This window comes from Gracilinanus agilis, chromosome 1, assembly GCF_016433145.1.
Source record: "Gracilinanus agilis isolate LMUSP501 chromosome 1, AgileGrace, whole genome shotgun sequence".
In the NCBI taxonomy this organism is placed as follows: Eukaryota; Metazoa; Chordata; class Mammalia; order Didelphimorphia; family Didelphidae; genus Gracilinanus; species Gracilinanus agilis.
In genome coordinates, this window is record NC_058130.1 from 555,693,521 (window position 1) to 555,712,975 (window position 19,455).

Sequence of the window (19,455 nt, forward strand, 5' to 3'; positions counted from 1 at the left end):
GGAGTTTCAAAAATGGAATATGTTGCTATAGGGCAGGGGTCGGCAACATATGGCTCTCGAGCCGTATCTGGCTCTTTCTGCAGGAGCCATAAAGTCAAATTTTTTCAGGCGCTGTTACAGGAGCGCGCACTGTGAGCACTGTACGGCTCTCAGGAAATTACATTTTAAAAAAATGTGGCATTTAAGACTCTCACGGCCAAAAAGGTTGCCGACCCCTCTGTAATGGAATGCTTTAATGTTTGATAATGTCAAGTTAGTGTGTGTGTGTGTGTGTGTATGTGTGTGTGGTTTTTTTCCCAACAAGGATCTATGTTTTTACTCTTCTACCCTTAATTCCCTTTTGGCTTCCTCCCCCTTTGAGACTATAAGAAAAATAATTATAAACATGTCAATTCAATCAAAACACATTTTTACATTGGCCATATTAAAAAAAATTGTCACATTCTGAGTCCTTCACCTCTTTATTAGCAGATAGGGAGCATATTTCATCATTAATCATTTGGAATCCTGTTTGGTCACTGTGTCAAGCACAATAGTATTCTATTACATTTGTGAACCATAGCTTGTTTATCTATTGCCCATTGATGAGCACCTCTTCAAATGCTTCCCCACCCCCCATCGGCTATCCTTTCTTTCTTTGACCTTGGAAGTTATGAATTTTGACTATGATGTTCTTAGGGCTTTTCATTTTGGTATTTCTTTCAAAAGATGACCACTGGATTTTTTCTGTTTCCATTTTGTTAATTAGTTCTAAGAGATCTGGCAGTTTTCTTATAAGATTTCTTGAAAAAGGATGTCTAGGCTCTTGTTATTGGTTTTGTTGGTCAGGTGGTTCAGTGATTCATAAATTATTTTCTCTTTGATTTGTCATCCAGGCAATTTGTTTTTGCTAGTAGATACTCCGCCCCCTCTCTCCCCCCAAATCAGTCTTTTCCCTTTGTTTTAATATTTCTTGTTTCATGAAACACCATGGAAGCTTCTATTTCATCCATTTTAAATTTTAGGGAGTTTATTGCTTGGGCAAGGTTTTGTACCTCTTATGCCAAGCTGTTAATTTCCTTCCTAGTTCTTCCACAGCTCTCATTTCTTTTTCCAGCTTTCCCTCAGGTATTATTGTTTCATTGACAAAAATATTTTAAACTTTTAAAACTCTTGCTTCATCTCTTCCCAGAATTCCTATTGAATTTGTGCCTATGCTGTGTTTTTTGTTTTTTTGTTGTTTTTAAGCTTTGCTTAGAGGTTTTAGAATGATTCCTTTTTTCTGGGTTTGTCTCTTGAGCATCTCTCACCACAATAGCTGTTTAGGATGGGAGTCTTTTTTTTCTCCATATTCTGTTAGGTACTTTGTGGATGTTAGGGCAGGGTCTGTACAGTTCTGGAGAGTAGGGTCTGTCTGGGGTGCTCTCCTTCCTCTTGTACAACAACCTATTTTCTGTAGGAAACCTTTTCTAATCCCTCTTAATGCCTTCCCTTAATTATTTCCTTATCATTTAGATAGCTTGTTTTTACATATTTGTTTGCATATTGTCTCCTCCATTAGATTGTGAAATCCTCAGGGCCAGGGACTGTCTTTTGTTTCTTTTTACATCCTTAGCTCCTACATAGTAGGCAGTTAATAAGTGTTTACTATTATTAGGATTCAAATAGATTTGGGATTAAAGAGACAGTTTTTAAGAAAACAAAAACCTATATTTAATAAGGTTTAAAAGGTTTAGGAAAGGTAAAGCTAGATAACAAAAGGTAAGGATTGGATCCCTAAATCTAACAAGGGGCTAAGCTTTCCTACTCCCACCTGATTCTCACGAATCTGCTTCTCACTTGGGTTTTCCCAAAAACCTCCTTATTCTCCTTAAACTACTACTAAAACCCAAAAATCTATACTAAATACTTCATGCTACTTATAATCCTTTATATATCTTAAGTAACAGTCTCTTGATTATTTCAGCTCACTTTAGTTCTTTCTGCCTCCACTCTGGGACCACACAGATGATAAACAGCTTCTCTTTCCTTCTTCTCTTCTGGTCTTCTTCACCAACTTAACTTCCAAACTCCAACTTGTTTTCACTAACTGCCAGTACAGTTTTCCTAGTTTTCCAGAGTAACTCCAGAGATCAGGAACCATCCAGCCTCTCTGAGAGGAGGTTTTCTCCAAGAGCCCTTTTAGCAGTTAGAAAACCAACCAACTTCAAGCTTCCCAGAATTCTCAGAACCCCTTATCAGGAATTCTGCCTCCTCCTTACTCAGATAGGATCTTCACTTTGTCATTAACCACTAAACCCCCAAAATTAACCCCAAATCTATTTTAAGCCTAATATAATTGACTGACAAGGTAGGAATCTGCAAGTTTTTAGTGCTTCCAAAGTCATCTGATTCAGGCCAAGATCTTTTTTTTTTTTTTTTTTAATTTTTAATAACAAATTTCCACATAAGTTTTCAGAAGTTATATGTTCCAAATTGTCTCCCTTTCTTTTTCCCTCCTTCCTCCCAAAGCTGGCAAAGAATTCAGTCTGGGTTATTACATGCATTATAATGCAAAACATATTTCTATATTATTCATTTTTGTAAGTGAATAATCTTATAAAACCAAAACCCCAAAATATATTCAAATAGGTGACAAATCATTTGTTTTCAACTGCATTCCTACTCTAACAGTGCTTTCTCTGGAGGTGGCTAGCTTTCTTTGTCATAAGTCCCTCAGAATCATTCTGGATCATTGTGGCTGTTAGTAGCAAAGTTTATCACATTTCATCATTCCACAATATTGCTATTACTTACTGTGTACAGTATTTTCCTGTTTCTTCTTATTTCACTCTGCAACAGTCCATGAATGTCTTTCCAGCTCTTTATAAAATCATCCTGTTCATCATTCCTTATAGCACAATAGATTTCCATCACCATAATATACCACAGTTTGTTTAGCCATTTCCCAATTGAGAAGCATCCCTTTAGTTTTCAATTCTTTGCCACCACAAAGAAAGCAGCTATAAATATTTTTGTACAAACAAGTTCTTTCTCATTTTCTTTATCTCTTTGGGATACAGAACTAATAGTGCTATTACTAGATCAAAGAGTATGCATTGTTTTATAGCCCTTTGGCCATAATTCCAAATTGTAGGGCAGAATACCCCAGCAGTTCAGCAAATATCTTACCAGGATTCTGAGCAGCAAACAGCTGCTGGCCTCCACCACTATTAGCTACCTGGGAAGCTCTCCTCATAAGAATTGCAAGCTCCATTTGGTTTAGGATTCCTGCCATGGTTATTTACCTGCAGTTTCTGACTTGATTTTGGTACTAAGACCCTGCTTTGGCCCTGGGGTTTGAACCATACTGCTCCTGCTTGCTTTTTTGAATCTGCTTCTTTCTGAATGGGAGGAGAGTGACAGACTCAGGTCCCCTCATCAGTTCTTTTTTCAAATCTCATTGTGTTTTTGTTGTGATACAATTTTTTCTTCATTTTTTCTGAATGGGCCTCTAACTCTTGAAATATAAAATTAAACCAGACTTGAAGAGCTCTCAAAAATTGAGTTTGGAGGACATTTATTTTTTGTTTTTGTTTTGTTATCATTATTTGGGTATAATAACAGTTTTCATGCAAGTTTGTTTAAAAATCTTGTAAATGGGTGAGGAATTTCAAACACCCATTTGTCTCTCTGTCTTCTCTCTGTCTCTCTCTCTGTCTTCTCTCTGTCTCTCTCTCTCTCTCTTTTTCTCCCTCTTCTTCTTTCCCTTACCCTTTCATCTTAGAATCAATACTTTGTAATAGGCAGGGGGTTTAAGTGACTTGCCCAGGGTCACATAGCTAGGAAGCATTTGAGTCTAGATTTGAACCCAGGACTTCCCATCTCTGGGCCTGGCTTTCTATCCACTCAACCACCTACATGCCCCCTCTTCTTTCTTTTTTTGCTAAAAGTCAAAGTATAAAGTGATAGTTGTTGCATAGGAAGCAAATATATTTATTAACTTTAAATGTTCTTTGCGTAAAATCAGCAGGATTCTCTTTTTAGTATAAGTTTAGATGTTTTGGATTTTAAAAATTCCTGACACATTTTGGAACTTAACTTCTTAATGTTTGTTTTTATACATTTTTTTACTTCTCTTGATTCGTTTTAATTTGCCTATGTAACAGAGATAAATCACATTTTAGGAGTGTTGCATGTAATTGATTCAATGGGATATTGGAGAAAATGACATGTCTTTTGTTTTAGAGGAAAACTCAGCTTAGTAACTCTATGTAGAAGGTTTCTCTAGTGCATGCAAAATATAGTAGTTTAATATAATTTACAGAGAGAACTTTTAAGGAATATGTCTGAGAGAGGAAAATAGACTGCCTGCCTATTGGAAGGCAGTGCTAATTGTCTAGCTGCATGTTGTCCTCTTGTGGCTAGAACAGGTCACTGCAGCTTTTTTGTTTTCATGAAAACAGAAACCTGTTTTCAGTCTTGATGGTTTTGAAAACGCTATAGACAAAGGCAGAATGTCTAGTTTCAGAGGTAAACTATATTCTATCATCTGTTTCATAACAAGGATATCCATTGTTTCTCAAGTGGATTGATAATTTTAGACATTAAACAAAGATGTAATGAATGTCCCCCACTTTTATCTTGATAGCTGAAGGCTATGCTGCCTTTCAGGAGGACAGCTCAGGAGATGAAGCAGAAAGTCCTTCCAAAATGAAGAGGTCCAAGGGAATACATGTCTTTAAGAAACCGAGCTTTTCTAAAAAGAAGGAAAAGGATTTTAAAGTAAAAGAGAAACCCAAAGAAGAAAAACATAAAGAAGAAAAGCACAAGGAAGAAAAACATAAAGAGAAGAAATCAAAAGACTTGACAGCAGCTGATGTTGTTAAACAGTGGAAGGAAAAGAAGAAAAAGAAAAAGCCAACTCAGGAGCCAGAAATGCCTCAGGTTGATGTTCCAAGTCTCAGACCCATTTTTGGGATACCTGTGGCTGAAGCAGCAGAGAGGACCATGATGTATGATGGCATCCGCTTGCCAGCTGTTTTTCGTGAATGTATAGATTATGTAGAGAAGTATGGCATGAAATGTGAAGGCATCTACAGAGTTTCAGGTATTGTGTCCCTATTACTAGTTATGGTTTAAAAAACCCCCAAAACATCAAATTTCCTCATTTATCAAAGGAAGAAACATGATTAAGGTTAGAAGATTTATGTCTTTTGCTCTAGTCCAAAGTTCATTTTCTTGATGTCTCCAAATTGGAAATATTTAAAACTTGGCATTTGGGCACTGTATTTCCTGTACCATATTTCTTTCCATTAGTATGATTCACATTTGAGTTATATAGAGAGAGATTTATATTGTGCCAGTTTGATATTCAGCTGTAGCCCAGTGATATAGAAAATGAGACTAGTAGAATTTCTGGGCATTGTCTCCCAATCTGGACCCTTCCATATATACCCTATTTCCTTCTTGCATCTCACCCTCATCCCCCTCCCCCAGCAGTGAGGCACTTGGACGTAGCAGTGGTAGGAGAGCAGGGACAACAGCCTGGCAGCAAAACCACCTAGTGGGAGAAAGGAGAAAAGCTATGTTTTCTAGAAGCCCCTGAGTTAAAAGACATATCTTGTTGTCATCACCACCGAACAGGAGGAGCTGTATTTCCCCCAGGTAAGGGGCATAACATTTTGGTCTTAAATTTTTTAGGCCAAAACATTAAACAGTACTTTCAGCCATGTGTAGTACTTACATGTACAGACATATTTTCCATTTGTTTAACAGAAATTATATCTTCTGTGGAGGGCCTCACATTATCCAAAATTTGTTGCTCTTAAAGAATATAATATAGCTCAGTGTGAATCATGTATGGGGCATGATTGATTATAATACAACCTGTGCCCTGTATAACAAGGCAGTTTATCTGCTTAAATGTTTATATTCAGCTTCTTAGTGTATGATAAATTTCAGTTTTCATATTTATATTACAAAATGCAGTGCTCTTTTCACACATTTGTTTGGTAATTTGTTTGTTAAAAGAATGATTTGGGGAGATGGGAAAGGCTCCTAAAAAACCTGAAAATAATATATTCCTGAATTATTTTTTCACCTTTCAAATTTGTGTGAAAGTTTTGACATGTGTCATAAAATTTTTTTTGATTATTAGAGTTGGGAAAATTATGTCTTCATTTTCTAGAAAGAAAAATTTTGACTTTGAATTAGAAATCTTTGAAATAGCTCTTTGATAGCAATGTCAAAATAATATTCAAAGGAGTTTGAAAACTTTTTTCAAATGTACAAATTATTAGACAAAAACTGTGTGGCAAATTAGTTGTTTTATGTGAACTTGACCGGCATCTTACAGACTAAACAACTTCTTCACTGTTGGATGCTGAGAACTACAGAGCTTTTATAAAGTACATTTTGTCAGTGTAGAGCTCTTCTAGTTATTTTCAGTGATAGAAATCCCCTTTTTTGTGTGTAAATCTTTCAAGATTAGCTGGTCCCCTATTAATTAAAGACTAAGCTGATTCTCTTATCAATTGAAATAGTCTTGTGGCCTATTCAGGAGTAGAGACGTGTTATGTTTAGCATAGTGCATATAAGTGTATGATATATTTTATTTTTGGAAACTATTTAGCAGAATTAATAATCAGACATTGATTTTTGTATATTGTGATGTATTTAGTTTTAATAGATACATTTGTAATTCTAATTTGAAACTGATGTGAAATTTTGTTTTATACAGTTTGTTTGATCTTTATGATAGCACATTAATGTCTATCCAGATTGTCTCTCTTTATGGAATGCTTTATTTCAAATGTAAATTTTTTTTCAAATGTAAATTTTTTAGCCGGAAAAACATTTTGGGGAAATTTTAAAGCTCTTACAAAAAAACCAACCCAAACCCTTTTGTTAAATGACCATCCATGGTGTGCCCAGTGGTGGGGTAGAAATTAGGTAGGGCAAAGATTTGGTTAAGAACATGAATAGAATGATATTTAGCTGTCATCTACATACATAAATTTATAAGTATTGCTATAAAACTCTTATAAATTCAAAATGGACATTTGATTAGAAGTAGATTTTATGTTTAATCGCAAATTTATTTCTCTCACAGAATGTTTTGAAATAGGGTTTGTTTTATTCATTGCATTTATGTTATCATTGCTATAATCACAAGTCTTATGAAGTCAATTATTTATGTATTTATTATGTACTTGTCAGTAATTCTAGGAATGCAATAGTTTTTCCAGCATTACATCTGAGAGTTATAAGTTTTTAACTCATTTTTCATAATTTTCACCTTCAAATTTTGATAAAATTTAAAGCAGGAATATCTTACCAAATCCTATTGATGGTTAGGTGTTAAAAACTTAACTTTATAAAAGCAAAAAATCATAAAATATTATAAAATATTTTCTGTTGACTAAAGATGAAGCAAATACAAATATTTGCTATTTAGCATCTTGAAAAATCAAAGGTTTATCCTGCCCCAACCAAAAAAAAAATCGAAGCCTTATTTAAACAAAAATATATCTTTTGTCCTCCATTTTTGTTTTTGTCCAAGACAGGTGTCTTATTTTAAGAAAATACTTGTTAAAAACCTTATACAAAAGTATCTTTAAATCAGTCAGGTGATCATTTAAATCACAAAAGAATACAAATCAAAAGGCTGGTTTTTGTTTAAAAGCTCCCCATTCCCATTTGAAATTTATTTAGCTTTTTTTTTTTCAAATTTAATTATTTGATTTTCCAAGTCTTTTCAGAAATGTATCTTTGTACACCTACACATGCCAAATTGAGTTTTTTACATTTTTACTAGAACTCTTAGTTATTTGCTGGTTTGGGTTTTAAATTTTACTGTATGAATGAGGTTCTTTCTGCAAGAAAATTTTGAGTCTTTGATTCCATAAATATTAACATATCTTGTACTAGATAAATAGCAAGGCTTCTAATTGTCAGCTTCTGACAGAATACAGTCATATATGCAAATAATGTTTGAAGATCAAGTCAGTTATCCTTTAGGCAAGTAAATAATTTAGTAGCAGATAATTTGTTACTGATCTGATTGTTTGTAGTTGGTTTAATCTAGTAGAAATGAGAAGAGTTGTATAGTGAAGAAGATAGCTTGCAAATTGGTTTGTTTTAGTCTGCTTAAGTATGTTTGATTCCTTTTTTTCCGTGTTCTTTCTTTTTAAATTTCAAATATTTTAAGGAATAAAATCAAAGGTGGATGAGCTAAAAGCAGCTTATGACCGAGAAGAAACTCCAAACTTGGAAGAATATGAACCTAATACTGTAGCCAGTTTGCTGAAGCAGTATTTGCGAGACCTTCCAGAAAACTTGCTTACCAAAGAGCTTTTGTCCCGTTTTGAAGAGGCTTGTGGGAGGAACACAGAGGGTGAGAAAGTGCAGGAATTCCAGCGCTTGCTGAAAGAGTTGCCAGAGTGTAACTATCTTCTGATTTCCTGGCTGATTGTGCACATGGACCATGTTATATCAAAGGAATTGGAAACAAAAATGAACATACAGAATATTTCTATAGTGCTCAGCCCTACTGTTCAGGTATTTGGTCTTTTCTAAACAAAACTCATAGATCAGATGAAATGGCAGGGGGAGCCTAGGCAAGGCCTTCTATTTGTGTTGCCTGCATAAGAAGCAGTTAAGAATAAAATGATACTGCATGTATCAGGATTAGACTAGACCCACAATACTAGGGACTGTATGGCCATCAGCTAGGTGGTAATAGTTAGCCTTCCATATAATTATGTGATTTGAATATTGCAGAGACTTTGGTGTGAAACTTTAAATTATATCACAATGACAGTGACCTATCATTAAATGGGAGGAGCCCATTGTACATGTCATTTAAAAGTTTTTAATTATCTCATCAAGCATTAACTAATTATATCATACAAATAAAACTCACTGTTAAAATACTGTTCCCAGGCTTGTATTGTTTGTGCAAGAAGGTCAGAGGACTTTGCTAGAATTGGTTTAGTCAAGCTTTGACCTTAGCATTTCATTGTAAAACAGTGGGTGTTAGAAATTTAATGATTTTCTAATCAGAGGAAAGATGATTTAGTAAGAGAATTGGGTGTTATGTTAATTGATGTTTTTTTGCAACAGCTTTAATTGGTTTGCATTCTTTTGTATGATATGGATATAAAACATCAAGACAGAACTTGTACTATTGTGTTTTTCTCCTTATTCAGGTCTGGGTAGTATATTAACTTAGCTGAAATGAAATCAGTATTCATATTCTTTGCATTTTCATACATTTTTGTGTACATACCCGCTTACTCTAATCTAGTATTATTGTTGAGAAGCCCAACCAAATTGGAAATCAGGGTTTTTGCTTTTGCCAAGCATCCTTTGTATAGATATTTTGTCATGCTGTATTGGGAGCAAAATGCAGACCCCATTACTTCCCATATTTTCAATCTGTTACTATCAGGTACAATGTCAGAATTGGGTAACTTGTTACTGTGATACATAGCAGTATTGTACTAGGACTGTTAGTATCACTAAAGTTTCAGTTGCATGTGTCCTATTTAAAGTAAGTTATAGGAAAGGAATAAAAGGTTATTTTAAAAATATTTTTAGTAAGCTAGTGGCTTACCAGAGAATTACCAAAACAAATTCCAAAGGAAAAAAGTTGATAGGTAACCCCTTGCAATGCTACTTTTAAATAAACTGTAGTGTTATGTATTCATATTTAAAGATGAGCACTTAGAGTTTTGAGAGCTTTCCAATATGATAGTTCTAATTTTGTTCATCAAAAGGTAGTATCCCTTATCATACTCTTGAAGATTTTAATAGAAGATAAATATATAGAAATCATGATGGGCATATAAAAATAGCAGTGTATAAGTCTTTAAGGATAGAAATTAGGAGTCATGAATTTGTGTTTTATTTTTGACTTCTCACTTGCAGTGTTGTAGGTAAAAATGACTTAACTTTTTCTGTATTTGTAATTAATGTTTGTCCATGGACATTTGAATGAAGTTTGTTTAGTTGCTAATAAAATAAGAAAATTTTGATTGATTACCCAAGGGATATTTTTGTTCAGAAATGCATTGAACTAGATTTCCTGAGAATTCTGTTATAAGTTTGTCTATTCATTAGTGCAAAGAAAGTTGGAATTACAAAAAAGGCTGAAAAATTTTTTTCTCTTTATAGATAAGTAACCGGGTCCTGTATGTGTTTTTTACACATGTACAAGAGCTCTTTGGAAATGTAACTCTAAAACAGGTGACTAAACCTCTTCGATGGTCTAACATGGCCACTATGCCAACACTGCCAGAAACACAAGAAAGCATCAAAGAGGAAATCAGAAGACAGGTTTGCAATCCTATATGTATATATTTCATATATGTGTATTTTCTTAGCCCAGTAAATTAAATAATATTTTGGCTCAAAGATCAAGCCTTTGACCTGAATTTTAGTGCTTTGCTTCCTCATCTAGCATAGAGGGAAAAGTTTTTAATTTGCTGATATATCCAGCACTAGACACAGGAATATTAAATGTTTTCATTGACATATTCTGGAATGTGTTTAATACTGTTTAATAATATGTTCCTTTGACTGATGTGATCTGTTTCTTCAGGGATAACTTCAAAACCTAAGGTTTTGAATAAGTTCATTTGATTTCCTTATTCTTCTGTTCAAGAGTGGTTCATATTCATTGGCTTAGAGCTAGTATGATTAAAGATTAAACTGTTCTCTAATGCAATAGCATAAATCATTTGGCATTTGAAAATGGGTAGATGGATACTGTAAGGGGCAGATCTGTTTTGCCCTGATAGTGCCAATTGTAGGATGGCAGACCATCTAGAGGGGCAGTCCCACCCCCTGAGAGAATATTGTAATAATAAAGGAACCAGTTAGGGATGTTTGATAGAAATCGAGATAGTAAAAGTCTATGGGGTGAGTCTCTCTTCCAGCACTCCCCTGGGGCCGAATATATACTAGGAGACTTTAAGGGGGTGTCACCCCGAAACTGGGTAACCTGGATGGTCCTGCTGTCCCACAGGAGCTGGAGGTATGTGGTACCCCAATTCGATCCTGAATAAGGACGGGGTTCACACAAACCTCCCCCTAATCAGTTAAATTCACAGCGGGGGGGGTCTGGCTTCAAGATGGAGGCAGCCAGACCAAACTGTGGTTCCCCTCTCCCTTGTTGTCTCTCAGGCACACTGGAACGCTATCTGTTGAATGGCTTTTTATTATTCGCAAATCAGGGATTGGGGAAAGGGGTGAAAGGCAGAGGGATTTTGGGGTGTCCTCTTCACTATTCCTATGGGGTCCATCACTTAGGTGGGAACCTTAGTGGTTCTCACTCCTAAGCTTCTCCCCTTGCCCCTTCTTCTATTTCTATTTCTGTTTTTCTGTTTCTATCCTTTTCTATAATTGTAAGTTTTGACTGAAAGGGGTCTCTCAGCAAGGTTGGGTAATGGGTGAAGGAGACTAAGAGAAGTGCTCCCAAAATGGAGTCCAAAGCTGTCTTTATGGTTGAAGTCTTGATGGGCGAGATGCAATGGAATGGCTTTGATCAGGGAATCAGGGTTTCAGTTTCCAAAGAAAGATCCTCAGGAAGCCCTCAGGACTGGATCCAAGCTGGATTGTCCTACTCCCACTTTCCAGTCCTCTGTCCGAAGACCTCTCCTCTCTTCTCTTCTCCTCTCCTCTCCTCTCCCGAGTCAGTTCCCAGAATCCTATCTCGTCTCAACTGTCAGCAACTGCCTTCTCTGGCTCCTTTGGTCCCATCCCCCTTTCACAAATCCCATCCTTACAACACTGAAGTATCAAAGAAAGAGGGGCAGTTCACACCAGCATGGTAAGAGATAGGTTTTATTGGAGGGAGCTAACTCAGGAGCCTAGTCCTTGTTAGCAGGATGATAGTGGTAGATCTCCACAATAACCCCAAGTCAGGCCAGATATTATATAGAAATGGAACAAAGAAAGCATAGTGCTAGGGATGGCCCAGGTTCACATGCAAGTATTCCCATGGGATAGAGCTATTTACATTAACTGTGATACTTGAGGTCATTCATGCTTCCACTGTACACTCTGCCCCTTGTGACTTGCTCATATATTCTTTTTGATAATACTTTATTCCAAAAGGTTCTCTGAGCAGTAGATGAGTAGTTCTTATGGAGGAGGGAAGAGGAGCTCAACAGTGAATTACATTGGAGATACAACCCACTACAGCAAAATAATTACAAGCAGGAAATAATATAACCAAAAAGAGAATTGTTGTTACACTTTTCTTCCACCCAAAGTGGTGAAGAGAGAATCAATGACATTTGGTGATTAATGAGAGAATTAGATTTCTTAACTTATTACAGGTTAGCTGAATTTCTGAATTAAGTTCAGAGTCAAAGAAACATGACTTTGGCAATTTTGTAGTATATTGGGGGTGATACATAATAAAAAATCAATTACAAAATGGAATTGGAGTAATTTGATTTCTTCATGGAAAGACCTTTCACAATTTTTCCAGTTAATGTAAGAACAATAAGATTGAGCAGTCAAAGCATAAGTCATAGGAAGAAGATAATAAGCCATAAACAAATTTGAGGGAAATTCACATAACACTAAGATAACTGAGAGAACTCATTATACAGATACAGTGAAGCAAAAAGTCAAAGTAATACAATAATAATCATCTATATTAACTAACATCAGGTTTCCTTGTATTCTAGTACCCCATTTCTAATATCTATTTAATCAGTAATTTTCATCTTGGATCTTAGATGTTCCATGTAGCCCAGTCTGGAAATATCTTCTCATGAATATTCTAGGATAGTTCTTGTTCTTGGGGCAGTTCTGAGGTGGTCATCTCTTCAGTAGATTTGCTTCTCTTGTTCAGTTACTTGAAAAGATCCTTAGACGGTCTATCTTTTATAGATGTCAGTACAAGTTAGTGCAGCCTCTCAAATTTTATTTCTTCATTAGTTCATGTGGTAAAAAGCAGCTCAAACCTTATGTTTCTGATCATCAGTAGGGCTACAAGGGTTCAACTAGGTGGTTTAGTGGATTGAGAATCAGGCTGAGAGATGGGAGGGCTTGCCTAGCCCTTACCACTCTTCTGCCTTGGAACCAAAACACAATATGGATTCCAAAAGACAGAAGGTAAGGGTTTACAAAAATGAATAAATAATAGAGCTATCTGTGGAATGTCGAATTAGGAACCCATATAGTTCATTTGACACTTCAGAGAATTTAAGTTTTTGCATGCCCCATTAGGATCATTTTATATTTAACACAGATGATTGTTAGCTCTTGTTGCTTTTTAAAATTTTTTGACTCTTAATTCCAATTCTCTTAAGTTGATCAAATGCTATTAAGTATCTCATCCTATACATGATAACATAGGTGGTAATAACACTTTTTGTGAGTAGATGCTTTTTACCTCTAGGTTCAGTGGTTACACAAATGAATATTCTTGAAAGAGACTGAATTAATTCCAATTGTAACAAAAGACCTGGAATGAGACATTGTAGGTACACTAAGTAATTCCCAGTTGTATACAAAGAATAGTTTATTGGAAGACTTATTTAGTTGTTTTGGTAATGTATGTAAGATATTCAAATGGATTGTATATTATATAAACATTACTTTCCACTAAGGCAGGGGTCGGCAATGTATGACTCTTTCTGCAGGAGCCATAAAGTCAATTTTTTTTCAGGCGCTGTTACAGGAGTGCGCACTGTGAGCACTGTACGGCTCTCATGAAATTACATTTTAAAAAATGTGGCGTTTATGGCTCTCACAGCCAAAAAGGTTGCCGACCCCTGCACTAAGGTAATCATTTTGGTTGCAATGAGATGCTATTCCTTAAAACAAAATAGGTTTCTGACTTTTAACCTCACAAATTAATAGAATCATATCTTTGTTTCACAAGCTTTAAAAGTCTTTGTTCAGTTATTCCCATGGCATTCTGAAAGAATGAGCTTCTTCAGGGACTTAATCTTATATATGACTATATAACTATTAGGCAGATGAGAAGCCCAAGCACTGATTTACTTAGTTGTTTGAATATGGAATGACCACATATTCAGATTGAAAACAGTAAGATTTTACACACTTTTCAGCTTTAGTGTTGCAATAGTAGAACTTCTACTATTCACCTACTCTGATATAGAAATTTACTATAAAAGGAAAAAGCAGATTGATTATCACAGCATCAAACTGGTCTAAGCCCAAGGACACAAAATGATTCGTGTGTGTGTGTGTGTGTGTGTGTGTGTGTGTGTGTGTGTATCAAGATAGAACATAACCGATTTCAGGTAAGAGTCACAGTTGATAGCCAGATTCAGGATTAACCAGGTGGGCAACATTCCTGTTCAAAAGGAAGTAACAGGAAGTAAAGGAAATTGACTCAAGAGACTCCTTCAGTCATTCCAAGATTATCCTCTTGGCTTTTTTCCAGATACAGTCATCTACCTATGGCAATTTAAGATCACACTCTGAGTATCTTGTGGAATTTTTTTCAAATGGCAGATTACTGACTTTAGATAATCATACCTGAATTCAGTACTTAGAATAACATAAATTATAATTCCAAGAGATTTTACTTCAAGTATCAAGTCTCACTAATTCCAGGCTAGGGCTGGATATAGTTATTTTTCTTAGTAAGCCAGTTTGTTGCTTTGGAATTCTATAACCCTTTTCCAGTGTGATTTGGTGTATGACCTTGCCTAAATACATGGCCTCAAGCAGGTCCTTATAAGTTTACAAAGTTGGTTTTACAAGATCTTTTCTTCTACCTTTTCCCACATAGTAATTGCCATTTTTCTCCTATTTTCCTATATGTATATTATCTAGTATCATCACTCTGTTATGGACTGATCTGGGGGGATTTCCCCCAAACTATCACATAGCTTGTTGATCTTGGAGTTCTCAGGAGGACTTAGGCTCCCTCTTTCTGCCCCCTTAAATAAGTTTCTCTTTTTCTAGGGAGGAAGCAAGATAGTTCTTAAAATTTAAATTGAGATACATTTAAAACCCAGTAGAATTGCTTGTTGATTACAGGAGGGAAAGAACATGAATCATGTAACCATGGAAAAATAAGCTCTTAAAAAAAATAAATAAGATACAAAAACAAAATTTAAATTGAACATAATTCATTACAAAAATATGAGTAGGAGTGTCATATAATTTACAACAAATTTTCTAATTTCAAGATATCAGTTTACACAAATTGTAAGGGGGCAGTTTTTTAATCCTTCATTATGACACACAGGACTCACTTGAGCATAAAATAAATATGTATACATCATAGAAAGTGGAATTTTATCACTTTAAAGTCATATTAAAAAGTGTTCAATGTTGTGCATTCTTGCATATTGTGGTATAGGCAACTACTTACATTGCCTATTGTTAGTACCAGCTCTGAACTTATGCCTCTTAGAAGTTTCACTACTGACATAAATCAATGATGGACAAACTATTCCCTGCGGGCCAGATCCAGGCCGTAGTTTTTCCATCACTGCCATAAGCAATTCCCTAATCACTATGCCCCCACATCCAGATAAAACATTAGTTTATAGTTATAGATGACAAACTGGAGGATTAACTGTTACTAGCAAAGTTTGATTTAGAACTTGATAGTTTGGTTGTTGTGAATACATGGAGGATCACTTATAGATAAACGTTTGTGGAAACAACTTTGGAAAGGATGACTTCCTAGAAAACAAAATCTGGGAATAATGAACAAAAATAGAGTCTAGAGTTGAAAATGTTCTCTTATTTTTGTTTGCTTAATTTTCTTAAATAATTGCAATGCTTCAGAAGATTTGAACCCTAGTTCTAGCTTGTTAGCCATGGTTTGAGAAATATAAAAATGAATGGTGACATATTATTTTTAAAAACTCACAAAGAATAGCAATGTTAAATTACCCTTTATAATGAGAAGTTAAAAGGGAGCAGGTTTAACCCAGGGATGAGATAAGGTTAAGGGTTATCGTAAAGATTTTCAAGTATAGGTAAGTATTATTGTGATTAATTTTACTCAGTTTCTTTTGAGAAGGTATTAGAAATAGGTATACCTAAACATACAGGAATTTGGGTTAGTAATAAAAAAAAGTTTGAATGTTCTAAACAGTAAGAATTAAAAGCAGGTGAGATTGGCAAAGGAATGGATGACATCAGAAGATCTGGAGTCTCTGAACTTGTAAAAAACATTTTAATAACTATTTCAATATAATTGTTTTTTAAAAATAATCCTCTGTAGGGGCAGCTGGGTAGCTCAGTGGATTGAGAGTCAGGCCTAGAGACTGGAGGTCCTAGGTTCAAACCCGGCCTCAGCCACTTCCCAGCTGTGTGGGCAGGTCACTTGACCCCAATTGCCCACCCTTACCACTCTTCCACCAAGGACCCAATACACAGAAGTTAAGGGTTTAAAAAAACAAAAACAAAAAAATAATCCTCTGTAGTTTATAGAGTTGAAAGCATACTCTGAGAAGAGGTCCACTGGATTCACTAGACTTCTACTGAGAGCAAAACAGGTTAAAGACCCCTGGAAATCCCTGAAGGCGTTTTAATCTTTGAAATATCATTAAATGATTACCTTATAATGAGCATAGCACAGTTCTTAAAGAGGAAAACCTTCGTGATAAATACTCCATGAAATTTTTTCAATGAGATAATTAGGCATTGTTTTGTTATTGCAGTTGTTTACCTGAAGCAGATTTTGAAATTACAGGCTTGCATCTCCTGCCCACCTCCTGTGCTCTTAGAGTTATTTGCCCCATCATTGGGCAGTGCTTAGGGAATGAAAGCAAACTGGAAATGAAAACACAACAGTAAGAGACATCCTAAGCAAAACAAATAGAAAATAATTTTTAGTTACCATTTTCAATATAGCATTACTTTGCCTTATTAGACCAGATAACATTTAGAAGTGGCACATAGTGATTTTAAGGTTGGAAAAGATCTAGTTATATATTTCAATTGTAAGAAGTTGCAAATGATGTTTCTGTGTTATTTTTTTTTTTTAGGAGTTTCTTTTGAACTGTCTACACCGAGATTTGCAGGCAGGAATAAAAGATTTATCCAAGGAAGAAAGGTTATGGGAGGTACAAAGAATTTTAACAGCCCTGAAAAGGAAATTGAGAGAAGCAAAAAGACAAGTAAGTAATCATATTATTTCTATGTGTGCCATGTTTATAATTTATTATCCACAATATATATAGGACTGGAAATCTTGGCGCTCTAGCTTTTTCTTTAAAAAAATTTTTTTTTAAACCCTTACCTTTCATCCTAGAATCAATACTGTATATTGGTTCCAAGGCAGAAGAGTGGTCAGGGCTAGGCAGTGGGGGTTAAGTGACTTGCCCAGGGTCATACTGCTAGGAATTATCTGAGCCCAAATTTGAGAGTTGGAGAGAGAGTAAAAAGCAGATACTGCTGTATATTTCTTGTTCTCACTGACAAATCCTCATTTTCTTAAACCTTTTGCTTCCTTTTGCCCAGTTTTCTGTGTCCTTTTCTTTTCCTTTAAACATGAGATTGGAATTGGTCTCTAGTGACAAACCAACCCAATCCATAAATAAATTTTTTAACTCTTAAATTTTGTGAAACTCCTGCTCATTCTTATCAGCTCTAGGTCCTGGACCCTGGCTTAACAAGAGATGACAATACAAATTTGATTTTCTTATATTTCTCTGAAAGAACATAAATCTGAACACAGCATTTTTTTGTCAGTTTACTTAATGACTAGGCCAATATGGAAAAGGTTAAATTGAAGCTCCCGATTTTTCTCTGGTATTTTTTTGAACTGTTTTTGGAGGGAAAGATAGGGAAGAAGGGAAGGTTATGCGTGCTGTCAGGGTTCTGTGATTTTAGGTTCTGATTCAGTGTGGTAGTGAATGTCTTAGAATGTCAGGGAAGTGTCAGTGTCAAAAGTAGCAGCTGTAAATATTTCCTTTACAGAATGCATTATCTCATAATACTTTTTTTTGGATATGGACAAATGATTATCTTGATTACCATTGTTTTTAAATTCTAGAAAAAGAAACATAAATATAATCTTTCAGAAGAAACATTTTAGAAAAATGTGAATGACAAATCTTTTGCAACTCTCTGAAAGCTGTTGTGAATATGAAATAACTGGTCTCTTAATCACTTGTTTGGCTTGACAGGAATGTGAAACCAAGATTGCCCAAGAGATTGCCAGCCTTTCAAAAGAGGATGTTTCCAAAGAAGAAATGAATGAAAATGAAGAAGTTATAAATATTCTACTTGCCCAGGTATTGCATTTTTAGTCTCTAATATTTTCTAGCTATTTTTCCTCCTTTTATGCCTCAAGAAAATTCGGTTACATGTGCTGCATTGCAGAGAATGAAGTGACTAGATTAATAATAGGCTTTTAAGGGATCTTTTTTTGATAAAGCGAATTAATGGAAGTTGTGGTTCCCAAAGTGTGACCCATGAAAGGCCATCCATATTAGCAATAGGCAGATGTAACCAAAATTATTATAAAATGTTTTTATAGATGGAGAATTAATTGAAATTTTTTTTGGCTAAGTAAAAACAAATATCAATACAGATATTTCATAAGAATCAGGGCCCTTCTTTAAAAGAATGCCTACCCTTTGACCCAGTCATACCACAGTTGGGTTTGTACTTCAAAGTGATAATAAGGAAAAATGTGTGTACAAAAATATTCATAGCCACGCTCTTTGTGTGGCAACAAATTGGAAAATGAGGGGATATCCATCAATTGGGGAATGGCTGAATAAATTTTGGTATCTGATGCTGGTAGAATACTGTTGTACTAAAAGGAATAATGAACTGGAGCAATTCCATGTGAACTGGAATGACCTCCATGTGAACTGGAATGATGCAGAGTGAAAGGAGCAGAGCCAGAAGAACATTGTACACAGAGACTGATACACTGTGGTAAAATAGAATGTAATGGACTTCTTTACTAGTAGCAATGCAGTGATCCACGACAGTCCAGAGGAATGTATGAGAAAGAATGCTATCCACATCCAGAGAAAGAACTGTGGAAACAGAAATGCAGAAGAAAAACATATGATAAATCATGTGGTTCGATGGGGATATGATTAGGTTTTTGATGTTAAAAGATCACTCTAATGCAAATAGTAATAATAATAGGTTTTGAACAATGAAAAAAAAAAGAATCAGGGCCCTTCTTCCCATTACAGTGAAATTTTAGTTTGTCTTTCTAGTTGATTGGAAAGTACTCTTTTACTGGGAAAAGATGTAAGCACTGTAGGTATAAAGTTAGAGTTTGCTTTGTCCAAGTGTATAGGGCAGCAATGGTGAACCTTTTAGAGATCACATGTCCAAACCACGTCTTCAAGCTACCTTCATGCATTATTCCAGATAGGGGACAGGAGGAGAAGTGCTTGAATTGGGCAGAGGGGTGGGGCATGTGAAAATTGTCCTTGGGCACAGTGGAGAGAGGTGTTGGAACAGCCCCCTCCATGCCACTGGAGCATACGTGCCATGCCTTCACCAACATGA

General features: G+C 35.4%; 1 protein-coding gene across 1 annotated transcript in view; it reads left to right on the forward strand.

The window, feature by feature from the left end:
* The window catches only part of RALBP1 (ralA binding protein 1), a 48,904-nt gene that overhangs the window by 21,184 nt on the left and 8,265 nt on the right, over window positions 1-19,455 (forward strand). Inside the window, exons 3-7 of the mRNA XM_044666844.1 lie at window positions 4,610-5,068; window positions 8,171-8,520; window positions 10,138-10,299; window positions 16,962-17,093; window positions 18,105-18,212. Coding sequence (XP_044522779.1) covers window positions 4,610-5,068; window positions 8,171-8,520; window positions 10,138-10,299; window positions 16,962-17,093; window positions 18,105-18,212 — 1,211 coding nt within the window. The remainder of the gene's footprint in view (window positions 1-4,609; window positions 5,069-8,170; window positions 8,521-10,137; window positions 10,300-16,961; window positions 17,094-18,104; window positions 18,213-19,455) is intronic.